Consider the following 18,451-nt stretch of genomic DNA (forward strand, 5'->3'; position numbering starts at 1 on the left):
CTAAGGACCCCTCCCTCCTCCCCTCCCTCCCTCCCTCCCTGCCCGGGGGTCCGCCCCCTCCCCGGCCCGCGGGGAGCCGCCCAGAGCCCCCGCGTTGGCACTGCTGGAAGCGTTGCGGCGAGCCGGGGGGCGTCCTCCTCGCTCCGGGCCTTGGAGGGGACGGCGGAGGCCGGAGCGGGGAGACCCCCGCACCCCGACCTCCCCTCCAACCCCCCCCCCGTCTCTCTGTCTCTCCCCTCGGACCCCAAGGACTGGCAGCGCCCCGCACAACCCCGCACTCTCGGGGGGCACCTGTCCGGGGCGGGGGGAGGGCGGGGGGGACCCCCAGGCGTCCCGCAGAGGAAAGGGACTGGCGGGGAGGGGGTCGACGAGCTCCGGAGAGCCCGCATTTCCCGGCCTCGGAGATGACCTGGAGGCGGCGGCGCTGGGAAATATGCGGAGGGGGGCTGCGGTGAGTCTGGGCGCGGGGGGCGGGGGGTGCGGGTTCATCCAGCCTCCGGGAAGGCTGGGGGTCCGTGTGTGTGTCCCCCTCCGGGACCCCGACCTCTCCCGGGGGCTGGAGGAGGGGGGAGAGGGGAGGTCCGGGAGCCCCGTGGTGCGGGATGCCTTCGGACCCGCACCTTTGGGGAGGGAGCGGGGCCGCCCCGGCTCCTCTCCCGCCCGCCGGTCCTGGGGAAAACGGGCGTGGCAGCGGGGGTGGAAGGATGGGGGGACGGGCCGTCGGGTTGCGTGGGGGCGGCGGGGATGGAGCGGGGGGTTCCCCGCCTGGCCCGTCCCACTCGGACCGCCCGGCTCTGGGTTCAAGAGGAGCCGCATTGGAGGGGGGTGGGGGGGTCTCTCTGCCTCTGTGCCGTCTCTCGCCCTGGCACATGGCCGGAGCGGGAGCCGTGCCCAGCACGCAGATCCTCCCGCGTGCGGGGCGGGTGCGGGGCGGGTGCGGGGCGGGGGGGGGGTCCCACCCGTGCCAGCCGTGCCACCCGCCTCTGTCCGGCTCATCTCCCCTCCCTCCTCTTTCCCTCCTCCTCCTGTGTCCCTCCTTCTCTCCCGGCAGAGCCCTGCTGCAGACCCTCCTGCTGGGCTAGCCGCCTCTTGCGGGGGCGATGCGGGCGACGCGGGGCGGCTTCGGGAGGAGCGCGCTGGGGCCGCAGGATGGGGGCACCCCTTAACCCCGGCTGCCGCTGAGGCGGCCGACATGCCCGAGTGCGAAGCGCGCCCCTCCGCAGCCTCCACCTTCTCCGTGGATCCCGGTAAGCGTCCCGGCGCGGGGAACGGCGGGGAGCGGCGGGGAACGGCGGGGCGCCGCGGACAACGGTCGGAGCCCAGCGGAGCGGGAGGCAGGGGCAAGGCCGCCAGAGGGCGCTCCCTCCCCGCTCTGCGCTCCTCGACCCGCGGCGACCGGCGGGCGACCCGCGGACAAGCGGCCGCCAGAGGGCGCTCCCTCCCCGCTCCGCGCTCCTCGACCCGCGGCGACCGGCGGGCGACCCGCGGACCGGCGGCCGCCAGAGGGCGCTCCCTCCCCCCCGAGCTCCTCGCCCCGCGGCGGACCGGCGGGCGACCCGGCGACAAGCGGCCGCCAGAGGGCGCCCTCTCCCCGCTCTGCGCTCCTCGCCCCGCGGCGGACTGGAGGGCTACCCGGGGGCAAGCGGCCGCCAGAGGGCGCCCCGCTCCCTCCCCGCTCTGCGCTCTTCGCCCCGCGGGGGCGACCCGGAGACAAGCGGCCGCCAGAGGGCGTTCCCTCCCCGCTCTGCGCTCTTCGCCCCGCGGCGGACGGGCGGGCGACCCGGGGGCAAGCGGCCGCCAGAGGGCGCCCCGCTCCCTCCCCGCTCTGCGCTCTTCGCCCCGCGGGGGCGACCCGGGGACAAGCGGCCGCCAGAGGGCGCTCCCTCCCCGCTCTTCTCTCTTCGCCCCGCGGCGGACGGGCGGGAGACTCGAGGATAGGCGGCCGCCAGAGGGCGCCCTCTCCCCGCTCTGCGCTCCTCGCCCCGCGGCGACCGGCGGGCGACCCGCGGACAGGCGGCCGCCAGAGGGCGCTCCCTCCCCACTCCGCGGCGGGCGTGAGGCCAGCCCCTCTCCAGCCGCTGAGCAGCCAGCGCGGATTCATATCTATTGAGCGCCTCCTGCGTGCACAGCTCTGTCGTAAGCGCTGGGGAAAGTACAGTGCAGCGATTGTGGAAAGAGCACGGGCTTGGGAGTCATGGGTTCTAATCCCAGCTGTGTCATTTTGGGCCAGTCACTTAATTTTATCTATGCCTCAGTGACCTCATCTGGAAAAGGGGGATTAATAATGCCTGTATTTGTTAAGTGCTTACTATGTGCAGAGCACTGTTCTAAGCACTGAGGTAGATACAGGGGAATCAGGTTGTCCCACGTGAGGCTCACAGTTAATCCCCATTTTACAGATGAGGGAATTTAGGTCCAGAGAAGTTAAGTGACTTGCCCACAGTCACAGCTGACAAGTGGCGGAGCTGGGATTATCAAGACTGAGCCTCACGTGGGACAACCTGATCATCTTGTATCCTCCCCAGTGGTTAGAACAGTGCTTGGCACATAGTAAGCGCTTAGCAGATGCCATCATTATTATTGCCTTGTATCTATCCCAGCGCATAGAACGGTGCTGGGCACATAGTAAGCGCCTAACAAATACCGTCATCATCATCATCAATAAAGACAGACAATCCCTGACCACCACCAGCTCACAGCCTGGGGGCGGGGGAGATTGACATCAGTACAAGTAAACAGACATCGATACAAATAAAGAAAATCGCAGATATATGCATAAGTGCTGTAAGGCGGGGAGGGGGGGGGAAGAGCCAAGGGAGGGAATCAGGGCGATGCTGGAAGGAGTGGGAGATTCATTCATTCCTTCAATCGTATTTACTGAGCGCTTACTGTGTGAAGAGCACTGTACTAAGCGCTTGGTGTGTGCAGATCACTGTACTAAGTGGTTGGGAAGTACAATTCAGCAACAAAGAGGGACAATCCCCGCCCACAACGGGCTCACAGTCTAGAAGGGGGGAGGACAGACACAGATATCAATGGCAGCAATATAAATGGAATTATAGATATATACACATCAAGTCAACAGGCAGTAAAATAAATAGAATTATAGATAGGTACATATATGCAGAAGTGCTGTGGGGCAGGGGATTGAGCGAAGGGAGTGAGTCGGGGCAATGGGGAGAAGAGGGGGAGCTGAGGAAAAGGGGGGCTTCCTTTTCTCCCCGGAAAAGGAAGTCCTAGTCTGGGAAGGCCTCTTAATAACAAGTAACTGTGGTATTTGTTAAGCACTTACTCTGTGCCAAGCACTGTTCCAAGCACTGGGGTAGATACGAGGTCATCAGATTGTCCCTTGTGGGGCTCACGGTCTTCAACCCCGTTTTACAGATAAGGCTCAGAAAAGTGAAGTGGCTTGCCCAAGGTCACATAGCAGACAAGTGGCGGAGCCAGGATTAGAACCGCTGACCTTCTGACTCCCAGGCCCTGCTCTATCCACTACACCATGCTGCTTTGTGCCAAGCACTGTTCTAAGCACTGGTGTAGCTACGAAGTCATTAGGTTGCCCCACGTGGTTTAAAGATGAGGTCACTGAGGCCCAGAGAAGTGGAGTGGCTTGCCCAAGGTCACACAGCAGCCGAGCTGGGATTAGAACCCAGGTCCTCTGACTCTTAAGCCCCTGCTCTTGCCACTGAGCCACACTGCTTCTCTTGGAGGAGATGTGCCTTCAGTATGGCTTCGAAGGGGTTGGGGAGGGGGGGAGTCTGGCGGGTTTGAGGAGGGAGGGCGTTCCAGGCCAGAGGATGGGGGCATCCCCACTGGCACTCTGCAAGTGTCCCGGCCGGTGACCTCCCCGCCCTCTCCCTGTGTCCACCCCCCAGGGACGGCAGCTGGCGACGATGGGCATCGTGGGCACCTGGGCGCTGCCGGTCCTGGCGGCGCTGCTGGTGGCGCGGAGCGCGGGGCGCGGTGCAGAGAAGGGCCCCCCCGCGCTCAACATCGCCGTGCTGCTGGGCCGCAGCCACGACGTGACCGAGCGGGACATCCGCGGCCTGTGGAGCCGGGACCAGGCGCCCGAGCTGGCCCTTGACGTCAACGTGGTGGCCCTGCTGGTCAACCGCACCGACCCCAAGAGCCTCATCACGCACGTGTGCGACCTCATGTCGGGGGCCCGCATCCACGGCCTCGTGTTCGGGGACGACACCGACCAGGAGGCCATCGCGCAGATTTTGGATTTTATCTCCTCGCAGACCTTCATCCCCATCCTGGGGATCCACGGCGGCGCCTCCATGATCATGGCCGAAAAGGTGAGGAGGGGGCGGGGAGAGCGCGGGATCGGGGGCCTTAGGGCCGCGTTATGTCCAGCTCCGCCGGCGCAGACTCGGCTCCCCTCTCCCGGACCCTCGGCCGCCTCCTCAGGCGAGAGCAACCACGACCATTCGTTCGTTCAGTCGTATTTATCGAGCGCTTACTGTGTGCCTAGCACTGTACTAAGTGCTTGGAAAGTAGAATACAACACTAAAGAGAGAGACAATCCCTGCCCATAACGGGCTGACAATGACCAGCTTCCCTCACCCCGGGGAAGAGGGAGAGGGGAATCCTAGCCCGGACCTGGACCTCTCCTCTCTCCTGAGACCCGCGTGGAATTGGAAGGCCTCCCCGGTGGCAGAAGACTTGTCAAGAGGGAGCTGGGCAGGGTCGTTTGCATGTGTGTGGAAGGTCGTTTCCAAGGTTGTTCCAAGATTGGGGAGAGCGTGGGGAAAGTTGGCGGGAAGCTTAGAGGGGTTTGCCGTGGGTGTGGAGTGTCAGGGTTTGGGAGGAGTGGAGAAAGCCAGCCAGTAGTTGGGTCCACTGCTCTGGACAAATTTTGTACCACGGCTGCTGAACAGAAGCCAGAGGACCAGATTGGAGTTTCTCCACCTCTCCCTCCCCTCGCTGACTGGCCCGAGGAAAGGTCAGAGGGCAGCGGCAGGAGGAAGGAAGAGGCGAAGCGAAAGGCCTGGGTAATCCACAGGCTCCGAGGGCATCAGGGCGGCGCCGAGCTCTGAGGGCATCGGAGCTGAGGAAGAGGAGCTCGGTCTCAAAGCCGAAAATGACCGGGAGCTGTGGGAGAGTTTTTGATAGTTTGACAGGGTGTGACATGATCCAAGCCACAGATGTGAGAGACTCTTTTAGCCGGGAACTCGATGTGGGGGAGAGAGGCTGGAGGTGGGGTAGCTAGCAAGGAGCTGGTGGGGTAATGACGTGACTGGAGTCTGGATTGGGGGTGGATCTAGGAGGTTTTGCGGAGGAACGAGTGGCCTCAAGTGGCACCAGGCTGAACGTGGGACCCTGCAGAGGGAGTCGTTCAAAGCGAGGCTTGCACGAATCCCCTGGGGAATGGGAACCCCCGGCCAGGGGTAGAGCTCGTCAGGGGACGTGGAAGAGCTCTGTGATTGCCATCATCAGCTAGGAGCTGTGGGAGATTTGCAAACTGCAGGAGCCGGAGATGCTCATACCCTGGATTTTTAGAGGGTCTTCAGAAGGAAGTGTCTTTTTAGAGGTTCGGCCATATTCTCTCCAGCAGTCGACTCCTCCTTGATTGGAAGTAATCCCTCCCCGCTCTGCCCGCCACCCCCATAACCCTTCTGGACCCCAAAGCTGTTTATGAATATGGAAGTGGAAACTTTACTGTTATGACAAAGGGCCTTATCAAATGATGGGGACTCAGAGTGGGAGTGGGCTGGGGGGGATCTTTGGTGGTGCAGGTAGTGGTGTGGGGGAGAGAGAGAGAGAGAGAGAGCACACACCTAGGGGAGCTTGTGGGAGGAGAGGCAAGTGGGAAGGAGAGCCCTGCGGTGACAGCTGAATGCTGATTCAGCCTCCAACCTCCTGCTGATCCAGAGAGGGATAGTGGTGGATGGGTTGGTTCTTCCCAGCTAGATGGGAAAGAAGGGGAGAGGGAGAGATGGGGAGAAGGAAGAGGGAAGGGGAGAGGGAGGCAGAGGGGGATGTTCTCCCGGCCGGTTTTTTCCCTGGCACTGAGGCAGGACAGATTTTGGTTGATGACTCCTTACGTGCTCGGGAGATGCTCAAAAGCAGCCAACATCTGCGCTAACACGGCAGAAACCTGAAGAATCTCAAACTTGTGAGGCTGAGAGGCAGGATTGGGTGGTCACTGATCAGAGTGGGAAGCACTGAGCAGTTAAGAAAGAATGCAGGACAGTATAAAGTATCGGAAGTCTTTAGGAACTTTTATCTGTTGCATGGCAAACATATTTAAACCAGAAAAACTGAGAATGAGGGATATAAAGGTACTAACAAATTGTTAGCACATCCATTTCAATCAGTGGTTGTCTGTTCCTTTCTTTATGTTTTAAATCAAAGATCCAGCATGAAAGAGTAATCAAAACGTGTTCTGCAGCATATCCTGTCCTTTATTTGGCTGGGGATGGCCTGGATTCCTTTTCCTCCTTTTCAGTTGAAGAGATGAGGAATAGTTAAGAGACTTGTCTATGCAGGACGGAAGAGTAGATGTGGAGTTCCTCTGTGTGTGGGGGGCTGGGGGGCAAGAGGGGACTTGGCCTCTCAGGGATAGGGCAGAGTCTGGAAAGCCGAGCCTTCGAAACCCAGACCAGAAGGATGATCACCTTCCAGAGAGTTCTTGAAGAGCCCAAATGTGGAAGACAACGAAAGAAAGGTAGGGGCCCAGGGATGGGGCAAGGTAGATGGGCAAGGAAAGAGGGTAGAGGAGAAGCCTTCAGAATTGGGCTTGGCATCAAAAGTGATCTCAGTCCAGGAGCCTTTGGGGGTGACAAGCAGCAAAACTGAGCTGGGAAACGTTAAAGAGGGATTCGGGAACACGGAGAAGATGTCAGGCACAGGGAGTTGGAGGTGAAGGAAACAATGAGTTAAGGGGTTAGTTGTGGGGTCAGGGGAGGTTGGGCTCATTGAGAGTGACCTGAGGTGGTGGATTTGAGAGGGGAACAGGAAGAAACCTTTATTGGATGGGAACACCTTCACTCTCTGTCCAGATGTGTAGTCAGCCTGTCAGGTGGCCCCTCTTTATATCTGTGGAAGAATGCCTCAGTTACCTTATCTGTAAAATGGGGATGATAGACTTTGAGCCCTAAGTGGGGGCAGGGACCATTTTATTTTGTGTCTACCCCCGCACTTAGTCTCCCTCTAGACTCTAAGCTCTTTGTGGGCAAGGAATGCCTATACTACCTGTCATATCGGACTCTCCTAAGCGTTTAGTACAGTGCTTTGCATCCAGTAATCACGCAAAAGATGCCATTGATTGATTGGTTGAGGGATTTCCTTCCAGGAGAGTGAGGATGACTGGAGACAACTAGCACAGTGATTTGCTGGGTGTCACTTGGGAAGGATGAAAAAAATAGTCTTATTAGTTTTACTAAGTAACTGCTGATCAGTGATTCCCAGCTATTAGCTTTGCAGAAAATGTAATTTCTGCATGGGATTAGTATTATTCCAGTGCCTCTGCAGAGTTGCCTACATCCTCACCGACCTCTCATGTCACTCTGGAAGCGTGACAGTGTTGTACTGGGAGTTAGGGGTGAGAGATTTTCCCATTGCAAATGGAAAACAGAATGATGAGGGAGAGGGAGCAGGTCAGCATAGTCCTAGCAACCCCTAAAGCGATTGTGGGAACTTCTTGGTCACGTGTGTGATCTCTGTTGATCCTAGGTGTGGCAGTCAGGATACTCTGTGATCATTGGAGGCATCACACCTGTTTCTCCTTCCCTCCCTGCCCATTTAGGGTTGGAAACCACTGGTTCCAGGAATCTAGACCATATCCCAGAATTGCATTTCATCCAGGGAAGCTGTGTGGCTCAGTGGAAAAACATGGGCCTGAGAGTCAGAGGACCTGGGTTCTAATGTGACTCTGCCGTGTACCCATTGGAAAGTCGTTTACATTCCCTGCGCCTCAGTTTCCTCATCCGAAAAATGTTCCCTCTCCTACTTAAGAGTATGAGCCCGATATGGGACCTGATTATCTTTGGGCACATACAAAGTACTTAATAAGTACTATAGTTATTATTATTAATATCATTATTGCTATTATCCACTTTTCCTCACATCACCCTCCCAGCAGACAATTAACAAGAGAGGGGCATAGGACTTTAATTTTCTTTTTCTTTGCATAACCTTGGTTTGCTGATGAAGAGCTGACAGGCATTTTCACATATGGGAATTCTATGTTAGGCAGATTTGTAGCTAGGAGCAGGTGAAATGTGAAAAGAATGCAGCATTTTGCTAAGGAACTGTAAGCTCATTGTGAGTAGGGAATGTATCTGCTCACTGTTGTATTGTACGCTCCCAAGCATTTGGTGCAGTAAGCGCTCCATAAATACCACTGGTTGTTAGGCCGATTAAGAGTCAAAACTAATTTCCAGGGCTGGAGTGGCAGGGCTGCCCCAGATGTTACAGTTTGTTTCTCTCAAGTAACCAGAGGCCCCCAGTGAAGTGTTGGTGACATCCAACTCTGCCAAGTGGCCCTTGCAAGTGCCTGCAGGGTGGGAAGAAAGAAATGCTAAGGAAATGCTTGTGGGAGACCTTGTCGTCCTCTTCAGAGAAAATGTTCCGGGTTAATGGTACGAAACTGTAAGGCCGGGACTAAACCTGGGACGTGGAGTCAGTGAAATGGCTGATCTAGGGCCCACCACCTTAATCTGTTTAATTGTTACGGCTAAGTACCCCAGAACTCAGTGCTGGGATACTCGCAAGGTGATCAGTTTGGACACAGTCCTTGCCCCACATGGGATTTACAGTCTAAGAAGGAGGGAAGGTGATTTAATCCCCACTTTACAGGTAAGGAAACTGAAGTGTCGAGAAGAAGTGATTTGTCCAGGGTCATACAGCCGGCGAGTGATAAAGCCAGGAGTAGAATCCGAGTCTTCTGACTCTCAGTTCTGTGCTCTTTCCACTAGGCCATGCAGCTTCCCACTGCTGACTTGGTTAAATTGTCATTCCTCCAACTCACTGTGTGACTTTCGTCTCCCGGCTTTCCTTCTCCTTCCCCAAGTTGGGACGCACAGTATTTCCTGACCACTGATAACCTCCCTTTCCCTGAGTGTGTGAGTGATCCTAGGTAAATTTATTCTGCCCGGGAGAGGGATTTGCACTTCAGGAGTGGCGACGCCATCTCTAATTCCCTGTGGATTTAGCAACACCCAGAGGGACAGACGGTATTTGAAAAAACAGGAAAGGTAGGAAAAAAATGTAGGTCAGCTGGCATTGCAATACCAGCCCAAGGGCTTCTGGCTGGAAGTGCATCTGCTGGGAATAATATTTGGTATAATTTGCCGATGGTCTCAAAATGGGGTGTGTCGAGCAGTGGGCCCGAAGCAATGATAATAACTTAGCTGCCACAGTTGTACTCTGGTGATACTTTTTTTGTGTGTGAATTTGCAGCTAAATGGTTTGGTTTTTATGGGTTTTTGAAACACTGGGGTTTTATTTGGGGCCCTAATTGTTTGACCCTTATTAACCTGACTCCCGTTCCCCAAGATTAGGTCAAAAGAGAATGTCTTCTGCATACAGTGCTCATCATTTGCCTTTCCTTGGGATTGATGTGAGACTTCTAAGTATAGAGAGAGGGCAAATTTCCACTTTGATGAAAATAGATTTACGTGGCCAACTCCTGTTAATTCTAGTGGGTTACATTAATATACTCTCCTCGTAACCTGAAAAGATGTCTCTTAGTAATGCATATTTAACATGCAACGATACACGGAATAGTGAAGATTGTAGGACTTATTTTGAGTCCAAATTAAGATTCCTTTGCATAACTCCTGCCTAGATTTTTTTAAAAAAACATTCTGGTGTGAATTCATGCACAGACTTCTGAAAGTCACTAAAGTTGAAAAGTTATGTCCTTATACAAAGTTCTGGCATTCAGTATGGAAGGCTCCTTTTTCATCCTTCTCGATCATATCATCTTCGGAGCCCAAGATACATCCAGCCTCATGGATAGTATCTGAAATGCCCCAAGCGCCTTTGGAGTCTCGAAGAGCCAAGCGACTTGATGGCCAGTGGATTTGAAAGCAGTGTAGCAGTGAGCTTTCTTCTCTTCTTTCCTCGTTTCACCTGGTTGCCTGGTTGTTGTTTAGTTGAGTGGTATTTTGATAGTTTTTGCATTTTTCCTCTGGGCAGTGCTTTGCAAAATGCAAACATCTTTCTCTGCCATTTTAAATCTTCTGTCGACAGTCTAGTGCATTTTGATCTGCTTCCTCCCTCTGAAATTAGGAGAATATAGGGAGCAGCATGGAGCAGCCTGTGGAATGCAGCCAGATCTTGCATTATTGCCTTCTGATGGTTAAAAAAATGACCAATTCTATAGGTAAATCAGGGGACTCTAGGACTCGGGGCATTCTATAATGGTTTTCTGATGGACTGGCAACCAGTGCCATGTTAAAGTGTCACTTGACTGCAGAGTAGCAGGACTTGATTGTTACTGCCTAGACATTAGGTATTGCTGCTTTGGCAAAGAAAACTCTGAGCTGTTTTTGAAAAATCTCAGCCAGGAGACTTCTAATGCAGAGAAGCAGCATGGCCTAGTAGATAGAGGTGGGGCCTCAGAGCCAGAGGACCTGGGTTCTAATCCTGCTCCGCCACGTGTCTGCTGTGTGACCTTGGGTGAGTCATTTCACTTCTCTGGGCTTCAGTTACCTCATCTGTAAAATGGGGATTAAGATTGTGAGACCCATGCAGGACATAGACTGTGTTCAACCTGATTAGCTTGTATCTACCCCAGCACCTAGTACAGTCCCTGGCACATAGTGAGCACTTTACAAATACCATTAAAAAAACATAACAAAAGAACAGAGTTCTGTCATTTGATCCCGCACAATCTTTGGGGTGGGGTCAGTGTGAAAAATGAAGAAATATGCTTGTGTTTTCCCAGTTCAACAGGCTCCCCCTCCTCACTTAGCTCCCATGCCCCTGGATTTTTTTAAAAATGGTGTTTGTTAAGCACCTGCTATGTGCCAGGCACTCTATTAAGTGGTGGCATAAATACAAGCTAGTCAGGTGGGACACAGTCCATGTCCCCCATGGTGCCTAAAGTCTCAATCCCCATTTTGCAGATGAGGGAACTGAGGCTCCGAGAAATGAAGCTACTAGCCCGAGATCACCTGCAGACCGGTGGAAGAGCTGGGAGTTGATTCTTTAACTCTACTGTAAGTCCTTGGTGAGGAGCTCTTGGCAGGGAGCAGAGAGAGCCCTGTCTCTTCGGAGAAGGCCTAGCCCAGCTCCAAACGCAGCCACAGGCTGCATTTCAAGGCTGCACCTTGCTGAGCCCCCACCTCTCACCCCCGACTCCTACAGCCCCTCACCTCGGGGTCTGAGCCTGTAAAATGAAAGAGCCACAAGAAAGAGATTTTAAAGCATTGTAAATTTGTAAATGTTTGTAAATGTTTTACAAAGGGTTTGATAATAACAATAATAATGATGATGGTACTTGTTAAGTGCTTACTATGTGCTGAGCACTATTCTAGTCACTGGGGTAAATGCACGTTAATAAGACTGGATATAGTCCTTGTCCCACTTGGGGCTCACACTCAATCCCCATTTTACAGATGAGGTAACTGAGGTCCATAGAAATGAAGTGACTTGCCCAAGGTCACACAGCAGACATGTGGCAGAGTTGGAATTAGAACCTGGGTCCTTCTGACTCCCAGGCCCGCGCTCTATCCATTAGGCCACACTGCCTCTCAATGATTTAAAGTCAGTGCTTGTAGTCAAAAGCTGAGTACCCCAAAGGGGAATCTTGGAAACTAGAATTTCTTTCTTAGAATTATTCTCTCAGTTGGAAAATTGTTCGTGGACCATTCTAAGCCTGGCAGAAGGTGAATTTTGTGTAAAGTTTGGACTTTACATCGCAGACTATCAAAGAGCACCTCTCTCACTTGTTTCATGAAGGGACACAAGGAGCAGATGTGTCATTTCATTAGCTGAAATATTGGGTTTTCCTTAATCTCAGTTCAGATTAGGGACTGCAGGGCCTAATAACCCTATAGAGGCAGAAACTCGTTCAAACCTGAGTTAGGTCGGCTACCGTTCCTTTCAGGGCTCTGGGTTTCTCTGACAGAAGGCAGCACACCCATGGATGGCTCATTGGTTCAATTTCTCTTCTTTGGATTGGGTTTAGAGTTTTTGCAGGTGATTATAAGTGACAAGATGAGGTTCCAAGCTAAAAAGGGTTTTATACAGAAGCACGCTCACTTCTACTTAATTTCCTTCAGTTTACTCTTTGTCCAGGTGAGCTATCTGCAGGCAAACACATGGTAGCGGATTGAATGGGAGGATTGATAGGTTCACACATGGCTAATGTCTAAGTGGCTATCTAGCACTCGTGCCATTCTCTGCCATTCTTTTCCTCTATTGCAAGCCCAGTGCAGCTCCGGGCGCATTGTAAGTGTATAACAAATACCATTTAAAAAAACCCCGTTTCCCTGAATCTTGAATAAAGGGACCTAAAGGTTGTAAGAATTCTTGGGAGGGGAATTAGATCATCAGTCCACTTTAAAATAGGGCTTTGCGTTCTGACACACACTCAAGTAGATAAATCAGAGGCTACAGTTTCACTCCTTAAATCAAACTGGTGTGTTTGTGTGTGTTTTACAAAACAACCCAGTAGGACTGTGCTAATGAATTCCATTCCCCTCCCAGTTGAGTAATTAGAGGGCTGGGATCATTTTAACTGCATATTAGTTCAGCATGCTTTTTGTCGCCTACATGGACCCTCCTCTCCCCAACTAGAGCCCTAAAAAAGGGGTAGAGACTCCCCCTCCCCACCTCCCTAGGAAACAGGTCCATCAGCCGGTTGGAACCATACTGTGATTTATTGTTCATAAAGAATGAAATAACGCCTATTTGAAACAATCACAGGCCACCTCTGGGACTGGCCCTCTTATCAGGGAATATTGGGAGTGAAACAGAAGACGGATCCATATTGTATGTGTCAAACACGTCTCTTTTTTCACTACTCATCCATTAGCTGCCTTGATAACATGCTCCCTTTAATTCGAAGTGACAGTTTAATAGTTTGGGTTTTTGTTTCTGTTTCGCAGCTGACCAGACTTAATGACCGAACAGCCTTATGTAAGGGATTTCTTCTTTTCTTGGGTGGGTCGGGAGATTTGGACGTTGGAGAGATCCAAGATGCCAGGGCCCGGGGTGGCTTTGGGCTGGGCTTGCGCCCCGATTCTAGTTGCTGTGGTTACATTGGCCAGTGGACTATTGGTAGCACCCTACCCAGCTGGGGGAGAATCATCTATCCCTTTGAGCTTATTCTAGTGCTTCCATAAAAGTCTGATTTTCCATCACTGTTCCTCTTTCTTCCAGCTTCACAATTCCCGAATTCTGTTCTCGGCTTGGTTCTGTCTGGTTGGGTGAGATTGGGGAGGGGAAGATAGATTGAAAGTTCTTCGAGGGCAGAGATCAGAACTACTAACTCTATTCTACTATCCCAAGTGCTTGGCAAAGAGTAGGTGCTCAATTCATGCCACTGATCGATGGGGACAATAGAAATGGGGACAAATATTGGGATAAGCATCACCTCCACTTGGAGCCTCTGATTTGTGAGTTCACTGACTGTTTGGTTCCAACGTTTTCATGTCAGAGGGGCTTCTTGGTATCTCAGGTGCAGGGATCAGTCATCTCTAACATGTTCCCTTTAGACTGTAAGCTCCTCATGGGGAGCATGGCTTAGTGGATAGACCACGGTCCCAGAAGTCAGAGGGACCTGGGTTCTAATCCTGCTCTTCCAGTTGTCTGCTGTGTGACCTTGGGTAAGTCATTTAACTTCTCTGTGCCTCAGTTAACTCATCTGTAAAATGAGAATTAAGACTGTGAGCCCCATGTGGTACAGGGACTGTGTCTATCTCTATTATCTTGTATCTACCCTAGCGCTTGGTACTACAGTGTCAGGCACATAGTAAGTGCTTAACAAATACCATCATCATCGTTATTATTATGGGAAGGGAACACATCAGCTAATTCTGTTGTACTGTCCCAAGTGCTTAGTACAGTGCTGTGCACATAGTAAGTGCTCAATAAATACCATTGGCTGATTGTTAGTGGAATGCCATATACCCGACTCCATCCCTCTTCCTGCCCCTTTTAGGTCTTTTTTTAAGGTATTTGTTAAGTGCTTATTATGTGCTATCCACTGTACTAAATGCTGGGGTAGATAAAATATAATTAGGTTGGATACAGTCCCTGTCTCACATGGGGCTCGCAGTCTCGATCCTCATTTTACAGATGAGATAACTGAGGCACAGAGAAGTTAAATGGCTTACCCAAGGTCACACAGCAGACAACTGGCAGATCCGAGATTAGAATCCAGGTCCTTCTGGCTTCTGGGCCCTTGCTCTATCCAATAAGCCATGCTGTAAAATCCCCATTTTAAAGTTAAGGTAACTGAGGCACAGAGAAATGAAGCCACTTACCCAAGGTCAAACAGTGGAGAAGCGGAGATTAAAACCTAGATTCTTCTGACACCCAGGCCTGTGCTGTATCCGCTAGGCCCCGCTGCTTCTCAAGTGTTGAGGAAATGTTCTAGCTACAACTTCGCCCTCCAGTATACCTTGGGGATGTGGGACTCTAAGTTTATAGCAGCCAAAGATTCAATCATTTAAAGGAGAGAAGACCAGAGACAGTCTCTCTTCAGTTGTCCTCAGGCTTCCCCAGAGACAGTATAGAAGTACAAGAGCAAGACAGCATGAGGAAACAAGGCTGAGGGGTAGGAACGGGCCTCCCCTGGAGGTAAAATGTGAGAGAAATCAAAACACCCCGGTACTGTGGCCTCTTCCTAAGCTAACTGAGGGTCTGTTTGCCTGTTTCTTTTCTCCAACCAGTAATCTGTACCAGAGCTCCCGGCAGAGCTCACCTGATGGAAATGAAGGGACAGTGAACCTGGTCCTTACCCAGGTCTGCAGGACCTGGTATGGAAAGTAAGGCTGGATCATGCAGTCAAACTACATAGCTACCTAATACACATGCAAAATAAAGAAAAAGGTATTTCATAATAAATAGGGTGTTACAGATTAACCTTCGTTAATCCCCTTTTGCTTGTTTTTATTCAACTGACAGCTACAAGAGACCCCGCTAATTCTATCTGAGCAATGCTCACCCCACCGGGAGGGAAAGGAGAAGCAGTATGGCTTAGTGGATAGAGCAAGGGCCTGGAGTCAGAAAGATCTGGGTTCTAATTCCTCCTCTGCCACTTGTCTGCTGTATGACCTTGGGCAAACCACTTAACTTTTGTTTCTCAGTTGCCTCATCTGTAAAATGGGGAAGAAGACTGTGAGCCCCATGTGGGACGTGGACTTTGTCCAACCTTACTATCTTGCATCTACTTCAGCTCTTAGTACAGTACCTGGCATATATAGTAAGTGCTTAACAAATGCTGTAAAAAAGTCTACTATTGTGTTTTCTTGGTCAAAGTGTGCATGAGATTCTCTCTTAAAGACCTACTCATGGATGCTACTTCACCATCTTCTCACCTGGTTATCTTGGAAGTGAAGAACTGTTCCTTGCAGTAAAACTGAGAGGAACTGCTAGTCACATGACCACTGAACTGTTCAGCCCTCTATCAGTAGAGTTTATATGAATTTGATCTGGTACTCTCTGTTTTAATGTGTTGGTGAATAGTAGCATTTCTACACAAACTCATGGATGGGGACTCTCTAGACTGTGAACTCGTTATGGACAGGGAATGTGTCTGTTAATTCTTTTGTACTCTTCCAAACGCTTACTACGGTGCTCTGCACATAGTAAGTGCTTAACAAATACCAGTGATATATTGATTGTTTTATGTAATAAATTAGTGTAGGTGAGAACTATGGCCGAGGGAGTAATGGATGAGATTTTGCACTAGATCCCTGGCCCAAATCTAACTTAGCTGACATTTTCCACGATAGTTTTGGTGAAGGATTTTTTTTAAATTGTATTTGTTAAGTACTTACTATGTGTCAAACCACATTCTAAGTGCTGGGTTAGATACAAGTTATTTAGGTGGGACGCAGTCCCTGTCCCGCATGGAGCTCACAGTCTAAGTATGAGGGGGAACAGGAGAACTGAGGCACAGAGAAGGTAAGTGATTTGGCCAAGTTCACACAGTAAGCAATTGGCGGAGCTGAGACTAGAACCCAGATCCTTTGACTCCCAGACCCGGGCTCTCTTCACTAGGCCACGCTGCGTCTCAATTCCCAACATGGTGCTGAAGGGCTCATCCAACTACAGGGTGACATCTTTCTTGGACATGGGGCACACATTCAACTTTAGGGTGAGTTCATTATGGACTCATCCCAAGCCTCCGGGCGCAGGACCAATATTTATGATCACATCTGAGTGAGGGAATATCTCACAGGATGCTACCCAGGATTCTGTGCTGCCTTCAATCAATCAATGAATCAATGATATGTAGTGAGTGTTTACTGTGTGCAGAGTACATACTAAATGCTTGAGGGAGTACAATGGAGTAAGTAGACAATCTCTATCCTCAAGGAGTTTACAGTCTAAGGGGGGAGACAGATACAGATAGGTGAAGCGGCAAGCATACAGATATCTCCATGTGGACTGTGGGGATAGGCAGTGGAGGGAGTGGTGAACTAAGTAATAGTAGTTGGAGTATTTATTAAGGACTTACTGTGTGCAGAGCCCTGTACTAAGTGTGGGGAAAGTGTACAGAGGTGAGAATTAGACATGATCCCTGCCCTACAAAAGAACTCATAAGAATACAAGTGGGGAAGAAGGGACTGGAGATGGACATATCTGGAATGACAAAACAATAAAACTATTAAAGAGCATAAAAGACAAAGATACATGCACAGCATTGAAACACAAAGCAGTAGGGTGCTATGGCCAGAGGAGCAGAATTTCAGGCTCACTGTGCCTCGGAGTCCAAGGCACAGCCATAGCCACTGTGACAACTCCAGCAGGTGAGGTGTCAGAGAAGCCTCTTTCTGTGGCATCTTTTCTCATTCCCTCCGGGGTGGTGCAAAACATGATGATAGGATGGAGTTGCCTTGGAGGTCACAGAGGAGAGCCGGTCCTGGTTCCAGGAAAGTGGCAGAGCTCTCCGGGAACATGGAGAGCATACAGAAGCAGCTTTTATCCTCAGAGAATGTCGGGTGCAGGGGCCCTTGGTGATGAGGAGGGAAGGCTGCAGCATTCCCTGTTCCTTCTCTCGGCTGCAGTGGAGAGGAGCCAAGAACACGCAGGGAGGCGAGGCTAAAATTACCGGTTCATTCTCTCAGCTGGGGTGGAGAGAGGCCTAAAATGCTCAGCTACTGCTCAGATCCTTGCGGTCTGGCACTTAACAGAGCATTTCAGGAGGAGGGGCCCTCTTTGGTGGGGAGAGGGGAGGGGGTAGAAGACAGTTCCTTCATCTAAGTGCTTAGGTTACTGTAGTAGGGAGAGGAAATAGGATGGGGAGATGAGAGATTAGTCAGGGAAGGTTTCCTGGGGGAGGCGTATTTTAGTAGAGTTTTGTAGGTGGGGAGTGTAGTGGCCTGTTGGATGTGAAAGGGGAGGACGTTTCAGACAGGAGGGAGGGTGGTAGCAAGAGGTCAACAGAGGGAGAGATGAGAGTGAGGCGGAGTGAGTAGGTTGATGTTAAAGGATTGCTAGACTGGAAGCCATGTGTGGGACAGGGACTAGGTCTAACCTGTTTATATTGTAACTCCCCCATTGCTCAGATCAGTGCTTGATGTGTAGTAAGCCCTGGAATGCCCTCTCTCCTCAAATCCACCAAACAATCACTCTTCACCCCTTCAAAGACCTACTGAAGGCTCACCTCCTCCAAGAGGTCTTCCCAGACTAAGCCTCCCTTTTCCTCAGCTCTCCCTCCCCTCTGTGTTGCCCTGACTCACTCCCTGTGCTCTACCCACCTCTCCCTGCCCCACAGCACTTGTGTATAAATGTACATATCTATAATTCTATTTATTTATATTGATGCCTGTTATTGATGCCCGTTTACTTGTTTTGATGTCTGTCTCCCCCCTTCTAGACTGTAAGCCCGATGTGGGCAAGTATTTTTTCTTTTTATTGCTGAATTGTACTTTCCAAGCTCTTAGTACAGTGCTCTGCACACAGCAAGTGCTCAATAAATATGATTGAATGAACTGAAAGAATGAATAAAAAATACAATAATAGTAATAATAGAGGAGCGAAGTGTTTGTGCAGGAGGGTTGAGGTGGGGGAAAAGTGAGGATAAGTAGGGGGCAGAGAGAGTGCCTTGAATCTGCTGGGGTGGAGTTTCTACCTGATGCAGAGTTGGGCATCTCTGAGCGAGGAGTGGGGAGAGGGAATGTGTCTGTTTTGTTATAATGAACTCTCCCAAGTGCTTAGTACAGTGCTCTGCACACAGTAAGTGCTCAAGAAATACAACTGACTGACTGACTGACCTATTTCAGTTGGTAGTCTTCAGGCTTTGTGTCTTTATTTGAAA

The 18,451-nt window shown here is 51.4% G+C and overlaps 1 protein-coding gene across 2 annotated transcripts in view; it reads left to right on the forward strand.

The window, feature by feature from the left end:
* The first annotated feature begins 352 nt into the window (after window positions 1-352).
* GRIN2A (glutamate ionotropic receptor NMDA type subunit 2A) overlaps window positions 353-18,451 on the forward strand; it is a 325,890-nt gene continuing 307,791 nt past the window's right edge. The window contains exons 1-3 of one of the 2 annotated variants that reach the window (XM_029058261.2): window positions 353-451; window positions 1,052-1,247; window positions 3,876-4,301. In XM_029058261.2, the coding sequence (XP_028914094.1) occupies window positions 3,894-4,301 (408 nt within the window). In that variant the 5' untranslated portion in view covers window positions 353-451; window positions 1,052-1,247; window positions 3,876-3,893. Of the gene's footprint in view, window positions 452-1,006; window positions 1,248-3,875; window positions 4,302-18,451 lie in introns of those variants that run through there. The other variant, XM_039911125.1, reaches the window with a different exon arrangement.

Source organism: Ornithorhynchus anatinus, chromosome 2 (genome assembly GCF_004115215.2).
Source record: "Ornithorhynchus anatinus isolate Pmale09 chromosome 2, mOrnAna1.pri.v4, whole genome shotgun sequence".
Lineage (NCBI taxonomy): Eukaryota > Metazoa > Chordata > Mammalia > Monotremata > Ornithorhynchidae > Ornithorhynchus > Ornithorhynchus anatinus.